At 50.2% G+C, this 13,121-nt stretch overlaps 5 protein-coding genes across 5 annotated transcripts; 3 read left to right on the forward strand and 2 right to left on the reverse strand.

Moving 5' to 3' along the window:
• Positions 1-2,509: 2,509 nt before the first annotated feature.
• Positions 2,510-3,641, forward strand: FMAN_02395 (uncharacterized protein; the record flags this gene model as incomplete). Its single annotated transcript, XM_041819951.1, has 4 exons — positions 2,510-2,639; positions 2,701-2,960; positions 3,020-3,452; positions 3,505-3,641. The coding sequence occupies 4 exons, from the start codon at positions 2,510-2,512 to the stop codon at positions 3,639-3,641; spliced, it is 960 nt and encodes a 319-aa protein (XP_041685879.1).
• A 599-nt stretch (positions 3,642-4,240) lies between these two features.
• On the forward strand, positions 4,241-5,665 carry FMAN_02396 (uncharacterized protein; the record flags this gene model as incomplete). Its single annotated transcript, XM_041819952.1, has 2 exons — positions 4,241-4,342; positions 4,526-5,665. The coding sequence occupies 2 exons, from the start codon at positions 4,241-4,243 to the stop codon at positions 5,663-5,665; spliced, it is 1,242 nt and encodes a 413-aa protein (XP_041685880.1).
• A 307-nt stretch (positions 5,666-5,972) lies between these two features.
• Positions 5,973-8,101, reverse strand: FMAN_02397 (uncharacterized protein; the record flags this gene model as incomplete). Its single annotated transcript, XM_041819953.1, has 4 exons — positions 5,973-6,057; positions 6,109-7,890; positions 7,941-8,009; positions 8,082-8,101. 4 exons carry the CDS (start codon positions 8,099-8,101, stop codon positions 5,973-5,975), a joined length of 1,956 nt encoding a protein of 651 aa, XP_041685881.1.
• A 1,747-nt stretch (positions 8,102-9,848) lies between these two features.
• FMAN_02398 (putative SSC1-mitochondrial heat shock protein 70-related protein) lies at positions 9,849-12,003 on the forward strand (the record flags this gene model as incomplete). The annotated part of the gene is made up of 3 exons (XM_041819954.1): positions 9,849-9,875; positions 9,941-10,139; positions 10,196-12,003. 3 exons carry the CDS (start codon positions 9,849-9,851, stop codon positions 12,001-12,003), a joined length of 2,034 nt encoding a protein of 677 aa, XP_041685882.1.
• Positions 12,004-12,419: 416 nt separating this feature from the next.
• FMAN_02399 (uncharacterized protein) lies at positions 12,420-12,983 on the reverse strand (the record flags this gene model as incomplete). The annotated part of the gene is made up of 1 exon (XM_041819955.1): positions 12,420-12,983. The coding sequence occupies one exon, from the start codon at positions 12,981-12,983 to the stop codon at positions 12,420-12,422; it is 564 nt and encodes a 187-aa protein (XP_041685883.1).
• Positions 12,984-13,121: the final 138 nt, after the last annotated feature.

Here is a 13,121-nt window from a genome sequence, read left to right on the forward strand (position 1 = left end):
CTGCCCGGCATACGGATGGGGCCATCGATCGAATACGACAGCGATACCTCACTCAGATGGGCACAAGGCGCTAACCTCTTGGTTTATTTGATTCCAAGCCATTATGCAGGAGCGTGGATAATTGGGACCAGGAGATGCATCTTGTTTTGCTTTTGCTGTGTTCCTGCAGTAGTGGGCTCGACTAGGCTTGAAATTGTCTGGTTCAAATGTCAACTTCTCGCAAGCATGGGCCCAATTTCTGGTTAGCTCACCTCAAATTCAACCAAGAAAGTTGCAGCGAGTAAGACAGTCCCATCTACACAAATCTGAAGGGCGGTTCTCCCTACTTCTGGCGGCCCGGCCCCTTGACCAATTAATCAATCTGGAAGCCATGTCTCAGCTTCATCCAGCCAACTTGTCCAAGAACCAAGATCTATCTGATGCCGTGAAGGACAGACATAAACAAACAAACAAGCTCTCGACCAGCAACAACAAAACACGTAGAGTCCAATTTCCCACCAAAAAAAATCGGGAGCAATTAACATCAGGGATCTGGAGGTTTTAGTGCCGGAAGCCACGGTAGTTGAGGTTAATATTAGCCAGGAGACAAGGGCTTTTGGCACAGACAATACCGCCAGTCTGGCTGGACCATACTAGCCGAACGGCGAAAAAACCAAGGACGACACAGCGGAATGACACCTTGACTGTGAGGCCGGCATGGATAGCCTGGCGGATCGACATTACGAACCGATATACGGATACCGGATTGCGAATCTCAGGTGGCTTGTTTTACTACAGCAAGACGAGATGAAGATGCCCAATATGTCTGACTTTTCTCCAGCAAGTAGACAGCCGATTAGCTTCTGTCTTGAATACACAAGCCCCCGCGGGATCTAGATCCGTCTTGTACCGGGTTATCCATCGTCAGGGACCCTGTAGGTCAGGGTGACACTGGGATGAAAGACGACGTGTAATCCAGAGGCTGGGATGAAGTTATTTCCTGACCTGGAATAGTTGCATATTAGGCGTCCTTATTCTTTAAAGTTCGTGAGTTATTGTAGACGAGATGACATCTCAAGATAGCATCAATGCCTGAGCCTAAGGCTGACGGGAGCAGCGAAAGGTACCAGCTTCAGCCTCAGTAAGTACCTAGGCACTGTTAACTCAGGCGCTTGTTTTCTCTTCCCTCCTTCATAATCAGCCACCGTAGACTCATTTAACGTACCTGAACTTTCTTGCAGGACCCTTCAGCCATAAGCCACTGACATGCGTCTTACACATGTTCAACCAACGATGAAAAAAAATTGATATCCTTGAGTCAATCGAAGGGGTCTTGCGGGTCATAGCTGTGAGAATGGCGTGTTCTCAACGCAGTCATGTTTCATCATCAACGCCCTCAAAATCCTGGCCGTTGAGGCCTGTCCTGTCTGTTGAGCTTGGAACTGTTGGTCCATTCTGTATCAGATTCACATGAAACATGCAAATGAGTCGGTGCAGTGAATAGAGCTGCATGTGTGTTGCGATGTTCGGATGATTACATTGATATCTGTCTCAGAAGTATTGAGGGTTCGTTACATGTTTATACCGTTGTCGATGACTTGTGATTCTTTATGGTCGCCGCGGGTATTATTTTTCAGTGTTGAAGATTCGGATACCCAAGGTTAGTAGCCTACAGTTGTGAGACTTGGGCTCTGAATGCAATCATGATGCTGTGGTCATCTGTCATTGCGAGTAAACCATGTATCACGACTCTCCAAGTTGAACCGACAGTATGATTCTTTTGTGCAATAAATTGTTCACGATGGCCTCTACCAATAAATGTGTCAGTGATTCCAGGTCATCACAGTTAATGGGTCTAATTCCATGTCTGCGTGACCTTTTGGTTGGAATCATGAATGCAGATAGTTGTCTAACCATGCTGAAAGCAGCACATGCCCATGGGGAAGTTCAGGTTCAAGTTGGAGAGCGATAGCGGAGTATCGTTCACTGTAGCAAAGTTGCCCCAGCCCCCGCAATCGACTGATGTGCCCTGTGACCTCTATGGCCGAGCCTGGAAGCTTGGTTTTGGAGGGTCGTGATCAGCACACAAGCAGGCCACTCGTCAGCAACTCCGCCGCAGACTTACTCATTGCGATCTGGTTTCGGTGATCACGATGGACCTCGGGTCTGAACCAACTCTCCTCTGGTATTCATATCCTATCAAAATAACCATAAATTCTTATTTCAACCTGTATTCTTCTATATACACGCGCATAAATTGCTCTGTAGTACATGCATACCTTACCTATACTCCTCTATCTATCTGCCTGCTGGCTATAACCCCTCCACACCAACCTACAGTTCGAACAAACTGACAGACTGTAACTCGACCAATCGTTTTAACAACGTCTTCCTAATTCTGACGTATTCACCGATTCTCCTCATACACTCTCTTTTGAGGTTCTCTTCGCTCTTTGGAAACGTCTACTAGTTGTACCTTATAAGAACAACCAAGACCAAAGTGACATATACAAGGAAAGCACCTATCATCATGGCGTCTCCACCACTCAACACCGCTGTTCCCCGCAGCGACTCGCCAACAAGATCCCCGCGATCAGCTTCGATATCGTTGCAGGCAGCTGCGACCATGAATGCTGGACTTCAACACGAATCTCCACGAAGTACGTCGTCTACTAGTTTGTGTCTAAACAACATATCTACTCGGCCGCTAACATTCAACAGGATCGTCAAGTAGCTCCATCTCTCGCAACCAACACTCCCCAAATACCGGTCGACGACGTTCCACCGTGCTCATGAACCTCCAGCTTAACGACCCTTCTGTGCCCTCGCCAGGCGAGATGGTCAACGAACCGTCTGGCCTACGCACTGCGAGCCCGCAGCCTCTCTCTGGATCTCCCTTCACTGGTGATCCCCATCATCATCGAGCACCCAGCCTGGGTGAGCTGCATCAAGAGCTTGAGGCAGAGCAAGAAGCTCACGTGGTACGAAATATGATGCCATGTCATACGCAACGCAACAATGGCTAACTTCTCGTCGATAGAACCGCCTCTTGCAGATGATCCGACAGCAGCAGCTCGAACTTCAGCGCCTTCAAGCTGCCAACTCCCACAACCAGAACCAGAGCTCAGCTGTAGAGGATAGCTCTGCCATTTCCGAGCGGTCAGGTCACGGAACCCCCCATGCCTCCAGCCCTCATGTCTCTATCCCTCCTGTACCAACCGGCGGGTCTGGTTCTCGCTCCAATAGCTATCGTCATCCCCGAAGCTCGTTCGATCTAGCCCGCGCCGACCTCCAACGACGATCTCGAACGCCCAGTCGTAGTGGTGCCTCCCCACGACTTCGCGCAACGTCCATAGGTGGAAATAGCGAGGATTGGGTTCTGGGTGGTCGTGATGAAAGCGCATTTTATCAGGCTGAGACACAGATGCTGGTTCGTGAGAACCAGATGCTTCGTCACCGAGTACGAGAGCTAGGTGAGTCCATAAGCAGTTCATGCTGATGGGACATTTGTTAACACATATTCAGAGAAACAACTAACAGACATCGGGACTGGTCCGTCGGCTCCTCATGAGCCACCTCACCCCTCAAACCTGACAAGATCCTCTTCTACAACTGTAGATAAGGAGGAGGACAAGCCCATTGCTGAGGAAGCCAAGCCTTGAAGATGCTGGCTCATATTTTATCTGATACTTAGAACACGAAGCACATTGAATTATGTGGCGTTAAGCGATCAAAGCGGAAGTGACGGGAACCGGTTTTCCAGCGGCAATTAAAACCAGCTCCAGGCAAATATGGCGTTATGGATTCAGCCTGTGTACATTATTATGAGTTTGATCACTTTGAAAGGAAGGATGAGATAGTCATCTGGACTTGATATGACAAAAACTGAGTTTCCAAAAAGCTTCACAAGCATCCTCTGTATTAATTCATCCTCAACCTGCCAAATTGTATTTGTATCAACGATCGAGATCTTCAAGTTTTACGACTTCCTCAAGTTGGCTTCTGATAGTGGCCTGTAGGGTATCGAGCTCATGAGCAGCAGTTTTCTACACACTTGCAGTGTCACCAAAAGATATGCAAAACGCTATAGAGTAAATCTCTATGTTTCCTTGGAAATTTGTATCTGATTTGGTCGGCGCATGGTGTTACTCCCCGTCTGCGTTGTGTCGTTGGTCAGCTCGGTGTATGCATCATCTTGGCCGAATTCTAGATATAATATCCTCCCACTCTTGCAAACAACTCAATCTAAACAACATTCATGATGCTTCGACCATTGGCACGTAGATTCCCCACAAACATACGAACTATTCAAAGAAATAGTTTCAGTTCGACGTCAGCTGCTAGAGCCGACTTCACCCATGCTGTAAGTCCACTTCATCGTCATCATAAGACCCGTATCATGACCCGGCTCCGGCGCCGGAGCTTCAGTCCCCGATCGATCCCGTCCGTAGCAGGATCACGAGGTAGGGAGCGGGGGACAAACGCCATTGAGTTGCCACGATGTATTCCAAATCAATTCGAGACTATGACTCTAACATTGTAGTAGGTAATTGGTGGCGGTGTCGTTGGGCTTGCCGTGGCCCGTCAACTTGCGCAGCGGGACGATACCTCAACGGTTCTCATTGAGCGCCACAATGCTGTTGGCACAGAGACAAGCTCGCGTAACAGTGAAGTTATACACGCCGGTATATACTACGGACCATCCAGCTTGAAAGCAAAACTCTGCATCCGTGGCAAGAATCTGCTATACGAGCTTTGTGAGAAGCACGATATAGGCCACCACCGCACGGGCAAATGGATCGTCGCTCAAAACGACGCACAGCGTGACACTCTCGAGAAGATTCACTCACTGTGCGAGAACGACCTCGGTGTCCCAACACGATGGGTGAGCGGTGAAGAGGTCAAGAGAGACGGTGAAGGCGTCAATGCTGCTTGTGCGCTTGAGAGTCCGACAACGGGTATCGTCGACTCGCACGGCTTGATGTTGTGTCTCCAGGGTCTATTTGAGGATGCTGGTGGTGTTTCGGCGCTCAACTCACCCGTCGTTAACATCAAACCTCTCGGATCTAGACCCGGTAGTGAAGGTTGGGAGATTGGTGTTAAGGATGCTGCCACAGGTGAGACCTCGAGTATCACGGCTGAGACGCTCATCAACGCTGCTGGTCTCGGAGCTGCGGTTATTCACAACATGATTGTCCCGTCTGAGAAGCGACAGGAGCTGTACTATGCCAAGGGCAACTATTTCTCGTATTCTGCCTCCCAGCCCAAGATCTCGCGTCTCATATACCCCGTCCCTGAGCCTGGCATTGCAGGTCTGGGCACCCATTTGACGCTTGATCTTGCGGGTCGTCTACGTTTTGGCCCAGATGTGGAATGGATTGATGATCCCAATGACTTAGCTGCCAACGCAGCACGATTGCCGCAGGCTATTACTGAGATCCAGCGTTATCTGCCAGGCATTGACGCCTCGGCTTTAGTGGCAGACTATGCTGGTATTCGTCCCAAGTTAGCTGGACAAGACGCTGTCCTTAAAGGTAAAGGGTTCCACGACTTCATCATCAGGAAAGAGGAGGGATACGAGGGCTGGGTAAATCTATTGGGTATCGAAAGTCCTGGATTAACGAGCTCACTGGCGATCGCTGAGATGGTACAAGAATTGCTCTACGGGACCAGCAAGTCACTGTAGAGCAGAGTATTTGTAAAGTCGTAGCTAGAATTTGTTGGATTATATTCAAGCTATCATCGATAACAGTTAAGCTATATGTGAGCACGTAAGAAGCGAAGGGTAATGCATTGTGACTGAGATAAAACATCGCAAACGCCATGTCAAGAAAGAGGTAGGAATGTACTCAAGGTATCCTGTGCCCATGCTAATACTGAACCGTCGTCACTGGTCATCACTTTTGGTAAATCAAGATATCATCCCAAAGTTGCCATTAAAAACCACCTGCGCCAGCACAAAGGGTCGCGTCCACTCGTTGTCTTCTGGCCTTTTACCTCATCGAGACGCTCGGGAAGAACTTCCTGCTCTGAGTGTCCACGTGGAGCTCGTAAATGCCGTTCTGTGCACCAACAAAGCTACGTCATGTTAGTAAAAAGCGTATACAGAATGACCAAAAGGAGACTTACAGTGTACGACCATCTTCGCTCCACGCCAACCCGGCAGTGTTGTCCGGCGAAGGCGGGACTTCGAAGACACCGTGGTCATCCTCCCATCGATTCACCGGATTCACCGCCTGGTTGATAAGCGGCACTATGATCGTTGTATCGTCGAGGTCGCGGTCATCGCCTCGCTCTCGTGCCTGGAGAATCTCAAGCACAGTGAGGTAGGATGAATCTTGGCGCTGCCGTTGTTCCCGAAGCATGGCCACTGTTTCACCGAGACTCTCCATCAATCGATCTGGCCTTCTTCCAATTTCCGGGGTGTCGGAGGCTTCACGTGGAGTTCTTGTCACTGGACGTCTGTTGTAATTACTGCCCAGCAGTTCTCCCATGGCACGACCAATACTACTGCTCCTCCGAGCCATGGGCCGCTCACTGTCATCGTTGCCAATAGTTCGACGGGCTGACCTGGCCGCCCAGAAGTTAGTCGGACCACCTGTAGCCCTCTCGTCCGCCGCCGCCGCCGCCGCCACTCTTTGAGCAGCTCTTTCACGACTACGCCTACCAAGCTGCATAGCCTCAAGTACAAGTGTCTCGTTGGAAGTCAAAGGAGTATTAAGAGTGTCAATCACATCTCGGCGTCTCCCAGTCTCTGTAGCGCCTGATCCGAGGGCAGCATCCCTTCTCTCGCGGCGGCTATCCAAAAGTCGGGGATCAATGGTGTTTCGGTCTGGGATGTTGATGTGCTCAAAGACCGGCTCTTCAATGTTTACAATTTGACGAACATAAAAATTGCTCCTCATATCAGCAATACCAACATTGCCTCTGTCCTCTGTCCAGGCAAGCATTCCGAATGGTCCGGGGCAGAAGGCCATATCCCGAATGGCACCGGGGCCACTGTGTGGCCGTGAGGACGGAAAAGTTGTAATGAGGGGGTCGGCATTAGGATTTGCGAGAAGTGCAGCATTAAAGATGGAGATGGTGCCATGTTGGGTCCCAACAGCGAGATATGCTCCCGATTCAGAGAAACAGGCGGCGAAACTTCCTCGACTATCTGTTCTGTCGTCCTTCTTTTGGCTCTTGAGAAGTATTCTCTGTGTCTGTTCCCATTGGTATGTAGGACCTTCACTTGATCTCGTCGCTGGAGATTCTGCGACGCTCCTAACTCTCTCATGGACATACAGATATGGGTCGTCGAGAATGGCGATCAGAAGCCGGCCGTCTGGAGAGATGAGTGCGCGGTTCACGAAGTCTGGGTAGGTGATGATATCCAATGCCTCTGTCTTCTCCTTCTGGTCAAAATCGTTGAGGCTCACCAGTGTAACAGTACGGTCGTTGTTAGCCAATACCGCCACAGGTTCCTTATACGCCCTATCGTGCGCTGGCATCCTTGTTGGCGGGAACCAAAGTGTAATGCAGTTTACCCGGTCCTTGGCTAACTTCATACTTTTCGCGATTAGGGTTTTGTTGTTTCGTCTCGCACGGTTGAGAAGAGAGAGTATGGGGTCATCACGGGATGAGTCGAGTCCTAGGCTAAGTCGAGTGTCCGGATCGAGTTCTGATAGGATTCCATGGCCATCATCGTTTCCTTCATCGAGTCGAATTGCCACGAAATCGCCACTTTCACTCCCACAGCATAGCCATCCTTTCTCGGCGACGAGGCATCGAGGCGCAAAAGTGAGGAGTTTGATAGTTTCGCATTCTCGGGTTGTTGTGTTCAGCCGTTGGACATGGTTACTGCCATTGCCGCCTGGAAAATAGACAATGTCCTGCTTCTCGGCGCTAACGAGAGACCGCAACTGCCAATGTCTGGATATCATGAGCATGATGGCGCCACCACAGGATGGATTATGACATACTGTGAGCGTACGGGGATGCGGTAATGTTTCCGCGCATGCTTCGAAACGAGGGCATCGGTCGGGTACATGCTGCACGATGTTAGTCTCGAGATAATCAATGGTCATGATTGATAAGCTCGTTGGCTGTGAGGGTCGCCATACTCGTTCTCATCTATCGCCATCTTGGACCACGCCGCCCCTCAAAGGGAGCGACAATGCGGAGAATTGCGAGCTACCCGGTGGCTGAATATCGATACGATGAGGGTTTGTCCTGCGTATGAGTTGTCGAGCTCTCGAAATCGCCGGCGGCTAGTAGGCGCAACGCGAGCGGCACGGTTGTGGCGAACAATGCGACAAGCAGAGCGCGGATGATGGGGAGTATGAGATTATCGAGTTGTGTATCTGTTTCCGATGTAAAATGACGATTCTGGGAGCGTAATAGAAGAAATGTCGTTGGCCGAGTCGGGCGATTACTGATGTGGGTTATGAAGGTTGCATGCGCGAATGACGTCTGGCTTGATCTGATTTAATGGCGAGGGCTCTACGGGATAATTTCAGGACCGACCCCAACTGAACGATCAGCCAAGATCAGGTACAGCTCAATTCAGTGTTAACCACATCACTTTTTTTTTTCTCTCGAGTTGAAGATATTTGAGTACCCTTGATACGCCAGACTATCATTATTTACTACTGGCTAGTAGTGGGAATCGTGTAACTACCTATGGAAAAACATCTCCATCCAGGGTTCTCCTCGGATGAAGCTAGTTCTCGGTGTCTGATGGAGAATACGCACAGGCCATGAAACATCATGAATTATATCACTGCTCGTCACCACTATATGTTACAAAGCGGCTAGGGGAGGAAAGAAAACTCAGGACTTTGATCCTAGATGACAAAAAGACTTAGGTAAATTTGCATGACTTTAGGATGATATTTGCTGAGTTTAATTTGATACCCTGTATAAAGGTCCGGTGTTTTCTTGCTCCCCAAGGGGCGGTTGTTGTAATGCAGAACAGTCAACGAGAACAACAATGACAACTGAGAGGCATTTGCTGTCCCTGAGTATACTTTGTCACTATCTAAAGATGGAATTGTCAACGGGTGACATGTGAAGCCATCGAACACAAGCTCTCAAAGCTGTCCATGCCGTCATCAGCCTTGCAGCTATAATACTTACAGAAAGCATTCTATATCATGACACCAGTATCAAGCTACCTTGGACTAGCTGACTCGCGTATGACAGACAGCTTCGTGCAAGACCCCGAGTTATGAACTTCTTGACATGCCCGAGCCAAATCCGTTACTTTTCCGGTAACACCGAAGCATTCATCACGTGTGGTGAAGCTTTTCTCAGCCATCTTCTGGGGGAAAGAGGAGCACTTCTCATTAGCGTGCCTCGGGGCCCTAGGCGTGCAGCGCGGGTCTTCTCATTGCGTCCGATCCCCATTGGCTCCGCATATTCGGGATACAAGGTCGAGAAGAGAGGGCATTTTGTATCATGAACTGAGAAGCGTAGGAGGTCGAGTAGGCAATAGTTTAAAGTTGCATTTAAGTGCAGATAGTCGTTGTATGTTCGTTCTACATAGATCGTCTGTCGTCAATTGACTTTCGTGATATGCTTTATCGGGAGCCGTTCCGTTGATTCTACCAGATCTTTCACCTACCTACGGAGTGGGCCTCTACAGGAATAACCATGGTCCGAACCTAGCCGGTTCAGTGGGGACAACCCGGTGCTTGCCTCTTTCCTTTGGCTTCTATGACCGACCGGGGAAAGAGCTTTTTTTGAGTAAAAAAATTCGTTCCTCTCGATTCCATCATCTCCATTCATACTCAATCCTCTAAAACACCACCTCCTCCCATCTACTCTCCGACTTGCGCCTTCATCCTTTTTCTTTTCCTGTACTCTATACCCATATACCCATAATCAAAATGCTGGCTTCGCGCTTGTCGAGGGCTGTAAGTCTCTCTCTTACACCGCAATCGCTTCATCCCACATTGCATTGTACTGACCATCGCATCAGCTTCCCCGAGCTTCCCCTCTCGCCGCTCGCTCGGCTGCTTTCACCCGATCTCCTCTGGCTGCCAAGTTCGCTCGCTATGAGTCCACTGAGTCCGAGGGCAAGGTCCAGGGTGCCGTGATCGGTATCGATCTTGGTACCACCAACTCTGCCGTCGCCATCATGGAGGGCAAGGTCCCCCGCATCATTGAAAACTCGGAAGGTTAGTTTTACATACCAATTCGTCTCACAGACAACCACTAAACATTGCTCAATTAGGTGCCCGAACCACTCCTTCAGTTGTTGCTTTCGCCGAGGATGGCGAGCGACTTGTCGGTGTCGCTGCCAAGCGTCAGGCCGTCGTCAACCCAGAGAACACACTCTTCGCTACCAAGCGATTAATAGGACGCAAGTTCAAGGATGCTGAGGTTCAGCGTGATATCAAGGAGGTCCCTTACAAGATCGTCCAGCACACCAACGGCGACGCCTGGGTCGCTGCTCGTGGCCAGAACTACTCTCCTTCTCAGATTGGTGGTTTCGTCCTCAACAAGATGAAGGAGACCGCCGAGGCCTACCTCTCCAAGCCCATCAAGAACGCCGTCGTCACCGTCCCCGCTTACTTCAACGACTCTCAGCGACAGAGCACCAAGGATGCCGGTCAAATTGCCGGTCTCAACGTTCTCCGTGTCGTCAACGAGCCTACTGCCGCCGCCCTTGCCTACGGTCTTGAGAAGGAGGCTGACCGCGTTGTCGCTGTCTACGATCTTGGTGGTGGTACCTTCGATATCTCTATCCTCGAGATCCAGAACGGTGTCTTCGAGGTCAAGTCCACCAACGGTGACACCCACCTCGGTGGTGAGGATTTCGATATCCACCTCGTCCGCCACCTTGTCCAGGACTTCAAGAAGACCTCTGGCATTGACCTGTCTGGTGACCGCATGGCTATCCAGCGTATCCGTGAGGCTGCTGAGAAGGCCAAGATCGAGCTTTCTTCTTCCCTCTCTACCGATATCAACCTTCCTTTCATCACTGCCGACTCCTCTGGTCCCAAGCACATCAACATGAAGCTCAGCCGAGCTCAGCTTGAGAAGATGGTCGACCCTCTCATCACCCGCACCATCGAGCCCGTCCGCAAGGCCCTCAAGGATGCTGGCCTCTCCGCTAAGGAGATCCAGGAGGTCATCCTCGTTGGTGGTATGACCCGTATGCCCAAGGTTGCTGAGTCCGTCAAGAGCATTTTCGGCCGCGACCCCGCCAAGTCCGTCAACCCCGATGAGGCCGTTGCCATTGGTGCTGCTATTCAGGGTGCTGTCCTCTCTGGTGAGGTCAAGGATCTCCTCCTCCTAGATGTTACCCCTCTGTCCCTCGGTATTGAGACCCTCGGTGGTGTCTTCACCCGTCTGATCAACCGAAACACCACTATCCCCACCAAGAAGTCTCAGGTCTTCTCCACCGCAGCCGATTTCCAGACTGCCGTCGAGATCAAGGTCTACCAGGGTGAGCGTGAGCTCGTCAAGGATAACAAGCTTCTCGGAAACTTCCAGCTTGTTGGTATCCCCCCTGCCCACCGTGGTGTCCCTCAAGTCGAGGTTACCTTCGACATTGACGCTGACTCCATCGTCCACGTTCACGCCAAGGACAAGTCCACCAACAAGGACCAGTCCATCACCATTGCTTCCGGTTCCGGTCTCTCTGAGAGCGAGATTGAGCAGATGGTTGAGGACTCCGAGAAGTACGCTGAGGCCGACAAGGAGCGCAAGGGTGCTATCGAGGCTGCCAACCGTGCTGATAGCGTCCTGAACGATACCGAGCGTGCTCTTAACGAGTATGCTGACAAGCTCGACAAGACTGAGGCCGACTCCATCAAGGAGAAGATCACCACTCTCCGTGAGTTCGTCGCCAAGAACCTCTCTGGTGAGGGCACCGCCACCGCCGCCGAGATCAAGGAGAAGACCGATGAGCTCCAGGTTGCCAGCTTGAACCTCTTCGACAAGATGCACAAGGCCCGCAACGAGAGCAGCGGCGAGCAGTCTTCCTCCTCTGAGCAGTCTCAAGAGGGTGAGAAGAAGGATGAGAACAAGCCTTAAGGGTCTTGATTCTGTGTTATAAAAACCTGTTACAATATCTGAGGATGAGAGATCTGTGCGGCTTAGATCCCTCACCTGTCCTGTATTTCACTGTATTCATATCCCGCCTAGCCGCTTTTACACTTTTTGCCCATATTATGTTTCAGGGTTGGCGGATCTGGCGTTGGAGCTTTAAAACCTCTATTGGGAGAGATCTTTGGTTGTTTTTTGAGATGATGTCACGGAATGGGGGATCATGTTGTATATCTGTATCATGACTTGCCTATAGGTAGACTAATCGCACATCCCCCCTCAAAACATGTTTACCTTCATGGTACTCAATATGACTTGATGTTTTATGCAAGCAGTTCCTTTGCTTACGATTATAACTGCGTTTAATATGTCGATTTCAATGAGATATTAATGATTGTGACATATCATGACATCCATCCCCAAGCAGTGTTAAGTCTGTTTACACCATGCCAGTGAATTGTCTTGGCTTTCTTCTGTTCCTCTTTATCCCTCACACTCTCTAGTGGACTCCCTCCGTTTAACTCCATCATCGAACGCGCAGGCTTTAGCCTTGATGTATGTGGTGCTGGCAACTGGAAAGTATGGTAAAGTGACCCGCGCTCATTAGGATTCTGAAGCGGTACTCGTTCACCTCGGAAAGCAGTATCCGCAAACAGAAGCTGGCGAGATTCGATCTCGACCTCAGAGACTGGTCTCACTTTTTGTTCGTTTCTTTTCTTTTTGCTTCTTCTGCTGCTCCCACCTGATGACGATGGTGTTGGTGAGGGTGGGGGATATGTGGTGTTGAGAAACCAGCCGCGGCGTTGGGAAAGGCGACGCTCGAGGAGTTGACGGAGGATTGAAACGAAGAGAGATACGACGGCGAGAACGATTATTATGGCGATGATTGTCGCTGGATAAGGATGTATCGAGGTGTGCTTGGGATGCCAGCCTCGCGATGGTGTTTCCAACGCTGGGTCTTGGTCCATCATGCGCAGGTTTTAATAGGTCTTTAATGAGAGTGAGTAAAGCAAAAAAAAGAACAAAGACAAGAGAATGTGAGCCTGAGTGAGAAATGAATGTGAGGCTAAGAAAAATCAAAGAGCTTGGACCGCTTGGTGTAGAGG

The sequence above is a fragment of the Fusarium mangiferae genome (assembly GCF_900044065.1).
Source record: "Fusarium mangiferae strain MRC7560 genome assembly, contig: FMAN_scaffold010, whole genome shotgun sequence".
Taxonomy (NCBI): Eukaryota; Fungi; Ascomycota; class Sordariomycetes; order Hypocreales; family Nectriaceae; genus Fusarium; species Fusarium mangiferae.